Below are 15,203 nucleotides of genomic sequence, written 5' to 3' on the forward strand. Positions count from 1 at the left end.
AAGTGATAGTATCCATCTATCTAGAAGCAAATTACTTCAGTTTTAGTCCATTACATTGATTACAAATGCTGCCACAGCATCTTCCCACATATTGCTCATTGAAAATATCAGTAAGCTTTCATCACTTAGAACAAACGACGTAATTAAGGAAGTTGCTACATGATTGAAAAGGATGAGGCGGCAATTGAAAATTCCACACTGTGCCAACCTCAAAGCAGAAGTCCACTAAAGACAATCTGAGCGGACCAGACTCCCTCCTAACAACCCTCATACTGCAGCAGGATTTTAAACATTTGTCCAGGATGAACAGAAAACCACTGGAGGAAATTGGTACTTTAAAATTTTCTAATAATTATGTGTTTACCTACAATATTATTTTCTCTGCCGTTGTCTACATTTTTCTATGTATAATGCTTCTGATGCTTTACAACATCCTTTCATTTACAGGCCGTTAATTACGTAGTAATGTGAAGAAATTGCCAAGAAATGACAGTAAAGTAAAATTAAATAGTTGAATTAGTAATAGTAAATAAGTAAAATCATTATAATGACAAGTTGTAGAAGAATTACCGGGAATTGGTGTAAATTATAGGGTAATTACTGTGTAAAATCAAAGCTGAAAGAGGTTTGGTCTGTAATTATATGGGAATTACATTAAGTAGTATAGCCCACATACAGGGTAAGACAGGTGGGTGGTTTCCGTGTATAGGCTACCATAGACGGTGTATGAAAACAGTCTGAACGTATTCTCATACAACGGTTCATATGATATTTCACGAAGTTATTCCTCATTTTTCGTGCGTGTTCAGCGTCAATTTCCGCTCCAGTCTTTTCAAAATAAACTTGCGTCTTCACAGGAAACAACTTTGTTAGGTTTAGGAAAGATTGTAGTTAATAAACACAACACTGGAAGTTAAAGGGTTAAAATAACACAGGAAGTGGCGTAATTTAAGTATGGAAGTTACATGACAAATAAATCAACATTGACTTCTGGTTTCACAGGGGACACGAACACTGGTCTCCTGGGTGAAAATCTGGTGTTTTTAGATACATCCATCCACCCCGACTTCCTCACTACAGGTGGTGTTCGCCGCTAATTATACTTCCTCGTTCACAATTACGTGTATTACATACAAATTTATTTTGTGGGATAAATACAAATTACAGCACATTTACGTTTTGTAGGTATAATTACAATGGTGTATGAGAACAGCCTGAACATAATACTTTGGTAATTACTGAGTATTTAGCATTAGTATCACTTATTGCAATGGTTCCTAACCTATTTTCCTTGAAGTCCCCTGTACTTGTATCTATGAAAATCTGATCTGATGTTTTTGAAAGGCTAAATGCTAACAAATATGGATTGAAGCAGAATATGTCGTTAGATTTTGCTACTAAGTAACAAAAAAATATATATTTTTAAAGAATTTTATATACAGACTGTTGTATAAATCATCCAGTTATTATGAATTTAGTTATACATAATTTTGACAACCTCAGAGCAGACAAATCCTGGCTCCCCCCCTGTGATCTTTGCCGCCGCCCTAAGGGGGGCCCAGACCCCAGGTTGGGAACCACTGCCTTATTGCATTGTAAAGACAGGCTGTCAGGAAGTAAGACCAAGTTGTGTGGTCATATATTTTAACCGTCAGCATGTCAACGTTGTTGTTGCTAAAAAATAAATGCAGCCGCCAATTTCCACAACAGAGCCAAGTACTTTCAGTATAATAAACCTAATGAAAGCATTACTGGGGGGATACGTACCTTAATATTACATATCACTGACATCACTTGGGAATTCCCATTGACACAAGTATGGGATTTCTTTCATTTTACAGTTGTGTACAGTGGTTTATTAGCCGCATAGCAAACGCGAAGATACCTTATTATTAGTGTGCGCTAAAAAAGTCAAGGCTTTGAAAATAGATAAATTAGGCAGTTCCCGTATATACTGTAGCTGCTGCCTCTGATGCTTTGAATGACTGCCAACAACTGCTTTCACAATGTTGAAATTGATTATGAAATCCATCCTTTGTGTCATGGTTCTTCCGGTGTGCTCAACATATTGGGAGTGAAACTGCATATAAACACATAAACATTTGTGTTTGGTCTGTTTGTCTTTCAGAGAAAATCAAAGAAGAAGTTGACTATGTTAATGGGCCTGTGTGCACTGTGAAGAAAATGGCAGCCCCTCCAGGTGCATTATGAACACAATACATTTATCAAATGTAATATTGTCAAGCATGAAATTGATTTACCTATGTTTATTTGTCCAAAAATGTGATGGTGATGAAGGCTGAAACAAAGCACCTGTGACTGTGTTAAATCACATTATTGAGGGTTAATCTACTGAGTTCTTATTTTTCTCTCAGACCAGAGGTTTCGCTTCTTCACTCAGTCTTTTCCACTGATAGCAGTGTGTTGGCTGATACTGTTAGTCATCATGGGCCTTCGTATCCACTGTGAGTACCACTGTTTGTGTTTTTTTCTTCTCAGCTTGTTGTCAGTCCTTATTTAAAGGACAGGCCGGTCAGATTCACATTAGTACATAGAGACAGTTTTTGCTTGGTGTAATCCTTCCTCCTCTTCATACTGACCCTGTGCAAAGAAGTATTCCAATGTTTATCTGGAGCTAATATGAGGCTTCAGCAGTCTGAGTTAGAGAAATCAAATTTATATCATCTAAAGTTACAAACTTTTAGTACCAAATTCACTCTTTTGGAACAGTATTTCTAAAAAAAGGACAAAGAGGACATTTTGTAATAAAAAGACATTGGGAGATAAACACTTGATTTAACAAACTTAAGACTATTGGAACCTCATACTGGCTTCAGCTAAAGTTTGAAATGGGTTTTTGCACAAAGGACTGTGGACTTTGTCCCCAATCTCTCACATTACAAAGGGATCTCTTATTCACCAGTATGAACAGGAGGAATGGTCAGAGCAAGAAAACACAGTTTCCATGTTCATATCATCACGTTATTATTGTTTTAAGATAAATTTGAAACATGAGATTCCACACTTTAATATCTTTTATGGTCATGTAAAACACTTCTTTTATTGTGTTTGGTATATAATGTGTTATATAAATGAACTTGGCTTGAAACAAAGTCTAAAAGCCCAACACCTTCCTCTGTCTGTCAGTTACCTCCCTCATTTCTGAAAAAAACGCCAAGCTGACGGCAGAAATCCAGGACCTGAAAACACAAAACCAGGAGCTGGAGTCACAGATGAACAACTGGAATGAGCTCAACGCCAGTCGAGCTCAGTGGAGCATTTATCTCTACTGCCCCATCATAAAAAACAGTATGTTCAGATCCCATTAATTAAGTCCAAAAATAACCAATAATGATAATATCTCAAAGCAGTTATGATGTTTATTGGTTGGTATCTGTTGTTTCAGAGCGAGTGTGTCAACATTGTCAGGAGGGCTGGGAATACAACGAGCCCAGCTGCAATGCGATTAATAACGCTAGGCCTTCTGATCGGAAAACCTGGGAAGAAGCTCGAGAAGACTGCAGAGGAAAGAATGCAGATTTCGCTGTTGTACATAATCAAGATGAGAAGGTAATGAAAAAACTGTGGGTATTCTTATGACACAATTATGAAATAAAAATGGATATTCTGTAGGTTTGAACATTAGAGTCTGTAGGCCACCGTGTGTTTATAAAACTCTTTCTCTGTTGTCAGGACATAATCAGTCGTTACACTCGAATCTGGATCGGCCTGAGAGTCGAAGATGGGAAATGGAGGTGGATCGATGGAAGTGATCTGACTGAAACGTAAGAGACACGTTCCTGAACACTTTGAATCGTAGAATCTATCAGCCTTGATCTAAACATCATGTTTTTCTCTCAGCTCCTGGATAGAAGCTCCTACTGACGGTCACTGTGCAATTTCTAACGCGTACAGACGATGGACATCAGTGAGTTGCGATGACAGACAAGAATGGATCTGCAAAAAGAACGCTTTATCTTTTTAATAACTGCAGTCATACTGGATACTCTGTAAAGATTAATTACATGTATGATAATATCAACTGTATGTGCTTTGTGTGTATGTGTGTGCTCTACATTTGTCAATGACATTGAATGTGTTTTTCTTCTACTTTAATAGACGCAGTGACGTAATGTTTTTTATCACCATATAGTGATAGAGTGATGAAAGGGACCAACAAGATTGCTCAGTTGTCTTATTTCCTGTGACATTATAAAGGTTATTGCTTCTGGTTTGGCCAACAGGTGGTGCTGCATCACTTGTTCTCAACAGAATGTCCCCAGAGCTGTTTTCTTAAGCATCTGATGTAAAGAATATCAATATGTCGAGGTGACAGTTACATATACATATATATATATAAAAAAAAAAAATCATCCGCAGAGCTTTTAGAAAGGTCACGAATAAAAGTATGGCTTTTCCTGAAAATAATTATTATGATTGTGAATTAATCTTTTTAAACATTTTGGCAGGTCCAAACTGAATGTTTTGTTTATTTCTATGGAAGATATCTGATGTTCGGTTTCCCGCTTCTAACAAGGCTTGTGAGCCAATAGTAAAATGACGTTGGTATCACGAGGTATCTCTAGGTCAACAGTTAGTGTGGAAAAAAACAGATAAATGGCTGAGATTGACAGAAAGTGCCTGGCAACTACTTGTTGTGAAGTGAATGCAATGGAACAGGGGAGGGAGAATGTGACATCTACTGGCTTCATGTTATCAATAGCACCTTTAATAAAGTTTCTGTTTGGACTTACTCCATGAGCTTTTGTATTTTTTGTGAATAAACCACTGAACTGTACCTTCCTGCGTCTATTGTCTGCATGTGGGTCCTTCCCTTATACCCTTCACTGGCATAATCAAACATGTATGCTTTTTAGACCACTAGAATCAGTACATTTATGACTTTGCTCTCCCTGGTAATATCGACAGAGACAATGTGCAGACAGTAATGCACACCACTAGACTTTCTTTCACAAAAACGTGGTATTATTAGCTGCTACGTGGGAAAAAAACAGTCTTAACCTCAAAGCAGAAGTGAAGACCATCACAGCGGACCAGACGTCCTCCTAACAGCTCTCATACAGAACTGCAGCAGGATTTTAAACATTTGTTCAGGGTGAACAGAAAACCACCGGAAGAAACTGGTAAATATTTTAATGTTTATGTGTTTGCATGTAAGACATTACTGTGTCTTTTTATGTAACATGGGGTTTTAAAATAATTAAATTAAATTTCCATTTTTTGCATTATTATTCCTTTAATTAATTTATTTAATGTATTTTTTCTCAGAGAAAGTTGAGGAAGAAGCTGCCTATCTTAACAGGACTGTGGGTAGAATGGCAGCCAGCGCAGGTATGTTAACAACATGATCTCACCAGAAAAAAAACAAAAAAACAACATTAACAAATTATAGCATTAAGGAAAAATCAAATAGTGTATTTTAAGAAGTACGATGTTTAAATTTATCTAATGGCTCTTCAACAGAAAGATATCTGATTGTGATAAAAAAAATAGTCACTGTTGAACAGCTGTTGGTGAAAGGTGAACTGCAGCAAAGTGAGAAGATGTTGCAAATGAAACTACATATAACATATAAACATTTGAGTTTGATCTGTTTATCTTTCAGAGGAAATCACAGAAGAAGCTGACTATGACTATGTTAATGAACCTGTATGCACTGTGGAGAAAATGACAGCCCCTCCAGGTACATTATGAAAACAATACATTTAACAAATGTAATATTGTTAAGCATGAGTTATTTATCAATCATGATGTAAAAATGTGATGGTGATGAGGGTTGAAACAAAACACCTGTGACTGTGTTAAATCACCTTGTTGAGGTGCTTCAACTGAGTTCATATTCTTCTCTCAGACCAGAGGTTTCGCTTCCTCACTCAGTCTTTTCCACCGATAGCAGTGTGTTGGCTGATACTGTTAGTCATCATGGGCCTTCGTATCCACTGTGAGTACCACTGTTTTTTGTTTTTTTCTTAGCTTGTTGTTAGTCCCCATTTAAAGGACAGGTCTGTCATATGGACCCTGTGCAAAGATGCATTACAATGTTTATGTGAAGCTAATATGAGGCCTCAGCAGTCTGAGTAAGAGACATCAAGTGTGCATCATCTAAAGTTACAACCTTTTACCACAAAATGATGTCTTTGGGAACAGTATTTCTGTGCTGAGCTGCAGCAGAGGGATAGCAACACAAAGAGGACATTTTATACTAAAAAAGACTTTGGGAGATAAACACTTGATTTAACAAACTTAGACTAACCCATACTTTAATGTCTTTTATGATCATGTCAAACACTTTTGAATTGTGTTTTGTTTAAAATGAACTTGACTTGAAACAAAGTGTCCTCTGTCTGTCACTGTAGTTACCTCTGTCATTTCTGAAAACAACGCCAAGCTGATGGCAGAAAACCAGCAGCTGAACACACAAAACCAGGAGCTGGAGGCACAGAAGAACATCTTAACAGAACAATTACGAAACATGGAGACAAGCGGCAACGTCAGTAGAGCTCAGTGGAGCATTGATGCCTACTGCCCCAGAGTAATTGAAGGTATCAGAATTCTAAAAAGAACCACTAATTATAATAATATCAAAATGCAGTAATGTTGTGTATTGGTTGTTGTTTCAGAGAGACAGTGTAAACCTTGTCAGGATGGTTGGCAACACTTCCAGGTCAGCTGCTATTTGATAAATAACCCTGATCTCCCTTATTGGAAAACCTGGGAAGAAGCTCGAGAAGACTGCAGAGGAAAGAATTCAGATTTGGTTGTTATAGATAATGCTGCAGAAAAGGTAATGAAAAAAAATATTTTTTAGCCTATGTGAAATGAAAATTAATTTTATGTAGGTGTGAGTCTGTAGGCCACAGTGTGTTTATTCTCGTATAGTATTCATATATCCAGTAACTGTCTCTCTTGTCAGAAAATAATCAGTGGTTACAGCAGGGGAAGTTCAGGAACCGATGGATACTGGATTGGCCTGAGAGTTGAAAATAGGAAATGGAAATGGGTCGATGGAAGTGATCTGACTGAAATGTAAGAGACACATCCCTTAACTCTTTAAATTTGAATCACAAAATTGATCAGCCTTGATCTAAACAATTATGTTCTTCCCTCAGCTTCTGGATAGCCTCTTACGGTCACTGTGCAATATCTGTCCAGGCCTTAGGATGGATATCATGGAGATCAGTGAGTTGTAGTAACAGAAACCGATGGATCTGCAAAAAGAAAGCTTTATCTGTTTAAATAGAGAAGTCATACTTGAGAAGGTTACTGGATACTCTGCAAGATAATATCAACTGGCTTAAAAATATCAAGATTTCTACTTCACACTCAGATCTAATGTATACACACAGTTAGATTATAAATACTGTGAATCTGACTACTGAAACCAGCATTGAATAAAAATGCTGCCGCACATTGTTGTTACTGTCTTTTTCTTACATATTGCTCAGTTAGCTCAATGTGACTGGAGCTCAGTGGAGTATTGATGCCCACTGGCCTAAAGGAAAACAGAGAGAGTAGTAGAGATACAATCTCTGCAGTCTGGTCCAAACAAATAATCAATAACCATGGAAATAATATCACATAATGTATCACTTGGTCTCTGAAGACATGTCAGAAACACTTCCAGTCCAGCTGCTATGCAATTATTAACGTTGATGGTCAGAGAACTTGGGAAGAGGCTTGAAACAACTACAGAGGATGAAAAGCATTCACTTGTTTTCAACAGAATGTCCCCAGAGCTGTTTTCTTAAGCATCTGATGTAAAGAATATCAATATGTCAGGATGACAGTTATAAAAAAAATTCAAATACAACCACAGAGCTTTTAGAAAGGTCTCAAATAAAAGTATGGCTTTTCCTGAAAAGAATTATGATTGTGAATTTATCTTTTTAAAAATGTTGGCAGGTCAAGGCTTGTGAGACAATAGTAAAATGACGTTGGTATCACGTGGTAAAAATGTTGGCAGGTCCAAAGTGAATGTTTTGTTTATCTCTGTGGAAGATATCTGATGTTCGGTTTCCCGCTTCTAACAAGGCTTGTGAGCCAATGGTAAAATGACGTTGGTATCACGTGGTGTCTCTAGGTCAATTGTTAGTGTGGAAAAAAACAGATAAATGGCTGAGATTGAAGTGAGTGCCTGGCAACTACTTGTTGTGAAGTGAATGCAATGGAACGGGGGAGGGAGAATGTGAAATCTACTGGCTTAATGGTAAATGGTAAATGGACTTGCATTTATATAGAGCTTTTCTAGTCTTCCGAGCACTCAAAGCGCTTTACACTACATGACAGCATTCACCAATTCACACACATATTCATAAACTGATGGCAGAGGCTGCTAAGGTGCCATCTTTGGCCATCAGGATCTAATCTAAATACTCATTCACACACCGATGGCTATGTCTTTGGGAGCAATTTGGGGTTAAGTGTCTTGCTCAAGGACACATCGACATGTGACCCGGAGCAGCCAGGATCGAACCACCAACCTTCCGATTTGTGGACGACCTGCTCTACCCTCTGAGCCACAGCCGATAATGTTATCAATAGCACCTTTAATATAGCTTCTGTTTAGACTTGCTAGCCATCTCCATGAGTTTTTGTATTTTTTTTTAATAAACCACTGAACTGTACCTTCCTGCCTCTATTGTCTGCATGTTGGTCCTTCCCTTATACCCTTCACTGGCATAATCAAACATGTATGCTTTTTAGACCACTAGAATCAGTACATTTATGACTTTGCTCTCCCTGGTAATATCGACAGAGAAAATGTGCAGACAGTAATGCACGCCACTAGACTTTCTTTCACTAAAACATGGTATTATTAGCTGCTACGTGGGAAAAAAACAGTCATAACCTCAAAGCAGAAGTGAAGACCATCACAGCGGACCAGATGCCCTCCTAACAGCTCTCATACAGAACTGCAGCAGGATTTTAAACATTTGTTCAGGGTGAACAGAAAACCACCGGAAGAAACTGGTAAATATTTTAATGTTTATGTGTTTGCATGTAAGACATTACTGTGTCTTTTTTATGTAACATGATGTTGTAATGATGCTGCTGATGCTTGACAACACCCTAGCACCAAGGGTTTTAAAATAATTAATTTAAATTTCCATTTTTTTAATTATTTTTTTTCCTTTAATTAATTTATTTAATGTATTTTTTCTCAGAAAAAATTGAGGAAGAAGCTGCCTATCTTAACAGGAATGTGGGTAGAATGGCAGCCAGCGCAGGTATGTTAACAACATGTTCTCACCAGAAACAAAACAAAACATTTACAAATTATAGTATTAAGGAAAAATCAAATAGTGTATTTTAAGAAGTACGATGTTTAAGTTTATCTAATGGCTCTTCAACAGAAAGATATTTGATTGTGATAAAAAAAAATAGTCACGGTTGAACAGCTGTTGGTGAAAGGTGAACTGCAGCAAAGTGAGAAGATGTTGCAAATGAAACTACATATAACATATAAACATTTGAGTTTGATCTGTTTATCTTTCAGAGGAAATCACAGAAGAAGCTGACTATGACTATGTTAATGAACCTGTATGCACTGTGGAGAAAATTACAGCCCCTCCAGGTACATTATGAAAACAATACATTTAACAAATGTAATATTGTTAAGCATGAGTTATTTATCAATCATGATGTAAAAATGTGATGGTGATGAAGGTTGAAACAAAACACCTGTGACTGTGTTAAATCACATTGTTGAGGTGCTTCAACTGAATTCTTATTTTTCTCTCAGACCAGAGGTTTCGCTTCTTCACTCAGTCCTTTCCACCAGTAGCAGTGTGTTGGCTGATACTGTTAGTCATCATGGGCCTTCGTATCCACTGTGAGTACCACTGTTTTGTTTTGTTTTCTTAGCTTGTTGTTAGTCCCCATTTAAAGGACAGGTCTGTCATACTGACCCTGTGCAAAGATGCATTACAATGTTTATGTGAAGCTAATATGAGGCCTCAGCAGTCTGAGTAAGAGACATCAAGTGTGTATCATCTAAAGTTACAACCTTTTACCACAAAATGATGTCTTTGGGAACAGTATTTCTGTGCTGAGCTGCAGCAGAGGGATAGCAACACAAAGAGGACATTTTATACTAAAAAAGACTTTGGGAGATAAACACTTGATTTAACAAACTTAGACTAACCCATACTTTAATGTCTTTTATGATCATGTCAAACACTTTTGAATTGTGTTTTGTTTAAAATGAACTTGACTTGAAACAAAGTGTCCTCTGTCTGTCACTGTAGTTACCTCTGTCATTTCTGAAAACAACGCCAAGCTGATGGCAGAAATCCAGCAGCTGAACACACAAAACCAGGAGCTGGAGGCACAGAAGAACATCTTAACAGAACAATTACGAAACATGGAGACAAGCGGCAACGTCAGTCGAGCTCAGTGGAGCATTGATGCCTACTGCCCCAGAGTAATTGAAGGTATCAGAATTCTAAAAAGAACCACTAATTATAATAATATCAAAATGCAGTAATCTTGTGTATTGGTTGTTGTTTCAGAGAGACAGTGTAAACCTTGTCAGGATGGTTGGAAATACTTCCAGTTCAGCTGCTATTTGATAAATAACCCTGATCTCCCTAAATGGAAAACCTGGGAAGAAGCTCGAGAAAACTGCAGAGGAAAGAATTCAGATTTGGTTGTTATAGACAATGATGCAGAAAAGGTAATGAAAAAAAATATTTTTTAGCCTATGTGAAATGAAAATTAATTTTATGTAGGTGTGAGTCTGTAGGCCACAGTGTGTTTATTCACGTATAGTATTCATATATCCAGTAACTGTCTCTCTTGTCAGAACATAATCAGTGATTACAGCTGGTCAAGTTCAGGAACTGATGGATACTGGATTGGCCTGAGAGTTGAAAATAGGAAATGGAAGTGGGTCGATGGAAGTGATCTGACTGAAACGTGAGAGACACATCCCTTAACTCTTTAAATTTGAATCACAAAATTGATCAGCCTTGATCTAAACATTTATGTTCTTCCCTCAGCTCCTGGATAGCAGCTCCTTTTTACGGTCACTGTGCAATATCTGTCCAGGCCTCAGGATGGACATCAAGGAGATTATGGAGATCAGTGAGTTGTAGTAACAGAAACCGATGGATCTGCAAAAACAAAGCTTTATCTGTTTAAACAGAGAAGTCATACTTGAGGAGGTTACTGGATACTCTGCAAGATAATATCAACTGGCTTAAAAATATCAAGATTTCTACTTCACACTCAGATCTCATGTATACACACAGTTAGATTATAAATACTGTGAATCTGACTACTGACACCAGCATTGAATAAAAATGCTGCCGCACATTGTTGTTACTGTCTTTTTCTTACATATTGCTCAGTTAGCTCAATGTGACTGGAGCTCAGTGGAGTATTGATGCCCACTGGCCTAAAGGAAAACAGAGAGAGTAGTAGAGATACAATCTCTGCAGTCTGGTCCAAACAAATAATCAATAACCACGGAAATAATATCACATAATGTATCACTTGGTCTCTGAAGACATGTCAGAAACACTTCCAGTCCAGCTGCTATGCAATTAATAACGTTGATGGTCAGAGAACTTGGGAAGAGGCTCGAAACAACTGCAGAGGATGAAACGCATTCAGTTGTTTTCAACAGAATGTCCCCAGAGCTGTTTTCTTAAGCATCTGATGTAAAGAATATCAATATGTCAAGATGAGAGTTATAAAAAAAAATAAGAATACAACCGCAGAGCTTTTAGAAAGGTCTCAAATAAAAGTATGGCTTTTCCTGAAAAGAATTATGATTGTGAATTCATCTTTTTAAAAATGTTGGCAGGTCCAAAGTGAATGTTTTGTTTATCTCTGTGGAAGATATCTGACATTCGGTTTCCCACTTCTAACAAGGCTTGTGAGCCAATAGTAAAATGACGTTGGTATCACGTGGTGTCTCTAGGTCAACAGTTAGTGTGGGAAAAAAAACAGATAAATGGCTGAGATTGAAGTGAGTGCCTGGCAACTACTTGTTGTGAAGTGAATGCAATGAAACGGGGGACGGAGAATGTGAAATCTACTGGCTTTTTTGTGAATAAACCACTGAGCTTTACCTACCTGCCTCTATTGTCTGCATGTGGGTCCTTCCCTTATACCCTATGGCATAATCAAACATGTATGTTTTTTAATATCGAAAGAGACATTGTGCAGATAGTAATGCACACCACTAGACTTTCTTTCACAAAAACGTGGTATTATTAGCTGCTACGTCATAAAAAAAGACAGACAGTCATAACCTCAAAGCAGAAGTGAAGACCATCACAGCGGACCAGACGTCCTCCTAACAGCCCTCATAAAGAACTGCAGCAGGATTTTAAACATTTGTTCAGGGTGAACAGAAAACCACTGGAAGAAACTGGTAAATATTTTAATGTTTATGTGTTTGCATGTAAGACATTACTGTGTCTTTTTATGTAACATGGGGTTTTAAAATAATCAATTTAAATTTCCATTTTTTGCATTATTATTCTTTTAATTAATTTATTTAATATATTTTTTCTCAGAGAAAGTTGAGGAAGAAGCTGCCTATCTTAACAGGACTGTGGGTAGAATGGCAGCCAGCGCAGGTATGTTAACAACATGTTCTCACCAGAAAAAAAAAAAAACGAACATTAACAAATTATAGCATTAAGGAAAAATTAAATAGTGTATTTTAAGAAGTACAATGTTTAAGTTTATCTAATGGCTCTTCAACAGAAAAATATCTGATTGTGATAAAAAATAGTCACTGTTGAACAGCTGTTGGTGAAAGGTGAACTGCAGCAAAGTGAGAAGATGTTGCAAATGAAACTACATATAACATATAAACATTTGTGCTTGATCTGTTTATCTTTCAGAGGAAATCACAGAAGAAGCTGACTATGACTATGTTAGTGAACCTGTATGCACTGTGGAGAAAATGACAGCCCCTCCAGGTGCATTATGAACACAATACATTTAACAAATGTAATATTGTTAAGCACGAGAGTTATTTATTAATCATGATGTAAAAATGTGATGGTGATGAAAGTTGAAACAAAACACCTGTGACTGTGTTAAATCACCTTGTTGAGGTGCTTCAACTGAGTTCTTATTTTTCTCTCAGACCAGAGGTTTCGCTTCCTCACTCAGTCTTTTCCACCGATAGCAGTGTGTTGGCTGATACTGTTAGTCATCATGGGCCTTCGTATCCGCTGTGAGTACCACTGTTTGTTTTTTTCTTAGCTTGTTGTTGTTAGTCCCCATTTAAAGGACAGGTCTGTCATACTGACCCTGTGCAAAGATGCATTACAATGTGTATGTGAAGCTAATATGAGGCTTCAGCAGTCTGAGTTAGAGAAATAAAGTGTGTATCATCAAGTTACAACCTTTTACTACAAAATGCACTCTTTGGGAACAGTATTTCTGTGCTGAGCTGTAGCAGAGGGATTGCAACACAAAGAGGACATTTTATACTAAAAAGACTTTGGGAGATAAACACTTGATTTAACAAACTTACACTAACCCATATTTTAATGTGTCAAAGCCCAAAACCTTCCTCTGTCTGTCACTGTAGTTACCTCTGTCAATTCTGAAAACGACACCAAGCTAAATGCAGAAATACAGAACCTGACAACACAAATCCAGCAGCTGAACACACAAAACCAGGAGCTGGAGATACAGAAGAACAACTTAACAGAACAAATACGAGACATGGAGACAAGCGGCAACGTCAGTGGAGCTCAGTGGAGCATTGATGCCTACTGCCCCAAAGTAAATAAAGGTATGTTCAGAATTCATTAGCTAGGTCTAAAAATAACCAATACTTATAATAGTATCACAATGCAGTAATGTTGTGTATTGGTTGTTGTTTCAGAGAGACAGTGTAAACCTTGTCAGGATGGTTGGCAATACTTCCAGGTCAGCTGTTATGTGATGATTTACCCTAATTCTCATAAATGGAAAACCTGGGAAGAAGCTTGAGAAAGCTGCAGACGAAAGAATTCAGATTTGGTTGTTATAGATAATGCTGCAGAAAAGGTAAAAACAAAAAAACAAAAACGTGCCTATATGTGAAATGAAAATTAATTTCATGTAGGTTTGAGTCTGTAGGCCACAGTGTGTTTATTCAAGTGTAGTGTTCATTTAACTGTCTTTCTTTTGTCAGAACATAATCAGTCATTACAGCTGGGGAAGTTCAGGAACCGATGGATACTGGATTGGCCTGAGAGTTGAAGATGGGAAATGGAAGTGGGTCGATGGAAGTGATCTAACTAATATGTAAGAGACACATCCCTTAACTCTTTAAATTTGAATCACAAAATCTATCAGCCTTTATCTAAACATTTATGTTCTTCCCTCAGCTCCTGGATAGAAGCTCCTACTGACGGTCACTGTGCAATTTCTGTCCTGGACTTAAGATGGAGATCAGTGAGTTGTAGTAACAGAAACCGATGGTCCTGCAAAAAGAAAGCTTTATCTGTTTAGCCAGCTTACAAATATCAAGATTTCCACTTCACACTCAGATCTAATGTATACACACAGTTAGATTATAAATACTGTGGATCTGACTACTGAAACCAGCATTGAATAAAAATGCTGCCACAGATTGTTGTTACTGTCTTTTTCTTACATATTGTTCAGTTAGCTCAATATGACTGGAGCTCAGTGGAGTATTGATGCCCACTGGCCTAAAGGAAAACAGAGAGAGTAGTAGAGATACAATCTCTGCAGTCTGGTCCAAACAAATAATCATAACCAATAGTATCCCATAATGTATCACTTGGTCTCTGACAGTGTAAGACTTGTCAGAAACACTTCCAGTTCAGCTGCTATTAATAACTTTGATGGTCAGAGAACTTGGGAAGAGGCTCGAAACAGCTGCAGAGGATGAAACGCAGACTGGGTTGTTATAGGAAGTGCTGAGGAACAGGTGCCGAGGAACAGGTAATGAGAGCACTGTGGGAATTATGGTGATGGCCTATGAGGATGTGATCTTTTTGTAAATAGCTGAACGCAGTTTAAAAATACTTTTCTTTCTCGAAAATAAAATCAAGAAATGCACGTCAACTGAAATACATTTAAAGTGTATTAGAAATACATTTTTCAAGTTTCAAGACTATACATTTTGATTGAATTTTCACAGGATTTTTAAATAAATAAATAAATGAATATGTCTTTTCCCACGGAGTCATGCCTAT

The 15,203-nt window shown here is 37.4% G+C and overlaps 2 protein-coding genes, 1 long non-coding RNA gene and 1 pseudogene across 3 annotated transcripts; all 4 read left to right on the forward strand.

The window, feature by feature from the left end:
- Positions 1-209: 209 nt before the first annotated feature.
- LOC141778592 (CD209 antigen-like protein C) lies at positions 210-4,798 on the forward strand. The gene is made up of 7 exons (XM_074652954.1): positions 210-330; positions 2,129-2,200; positions 2,376-2,465; positions 3,148-3,309; positions 3,407-3,570; positions 3,694-3,785; positions 3,862-4,798. The coding sequence occupies exons 1-7, from the start codon at positions 303-305 to the stop codon at positions 3,983-3,985; spliced, it is 732 nt and encodes a 243-aa protein (XP_074509055.1). The 5' UTR covers positions 210-302; the 3' UTR covers positions 3,986-4,798.
- Positions 4,799-5,040: 242 nt separating this feature from the next.
- On the forward strand, positions 5,041-11,320 carry LOC141778587 (dromaiocalcin-1-like). The gene is made up of 8 exons (XM_074652950.1): positions 5,041-5,144; positions 5,290-5,352; positions 5,627-5,704; positions 5,873-5,962; positions 6,378-6,563; positions 6,642-6,805; positions 6,935-7,047; positions 11,022-11,320. Exons 2-8 carry the CDS (start codon positions 5,337-5,339, stop codon positions 11,161-11,163), a joined length of 789 nt encoding a protein of 262 aa, XP_074509051.1. The 5' UTR covers positions 5,041-5,144; positions 5,290-5,336; the 3' UTR covers positions 11,164-11,320.
- Positions 8,910-10,526, forward strand: LOC141778593 (uncharacterized). Its single transcript, XR_012596105.1, has 4 exons — positions 8,910-9,248; positions 9,518-9,595; positions 9,764-9,853; positions 10,269-10,526. It is a non-coding gene; the product is annotated as an uncharacterized LOC141778593 (long non-coding RNA).
- Positions 11,321-11,792: 472 nt separating the features above from the next.
- LOC141778586 (CD209 antigen-like protein C) lies at positions 11,793-14,574 on the forward strand (annotated as a pseudogene).
- Positions 14,575-15,203: the final 629 nt, after the last annotated feature.

This window comes from Sebastes fasciatus, chromosome 12 (genome assembly GCF_043250625.1).
Source record: "Sebastes fasciatus isolate fSebFas1 chromosome 12, fSebFas1.pri, whole genome shotgun sequence".
Classification (NCBI taxonomy): Eukaryota; Metazoa; Chordata; class Actinopteri; order Perciformes; family Sebastidae; genus Sebastes; species Sebastes fasciatus.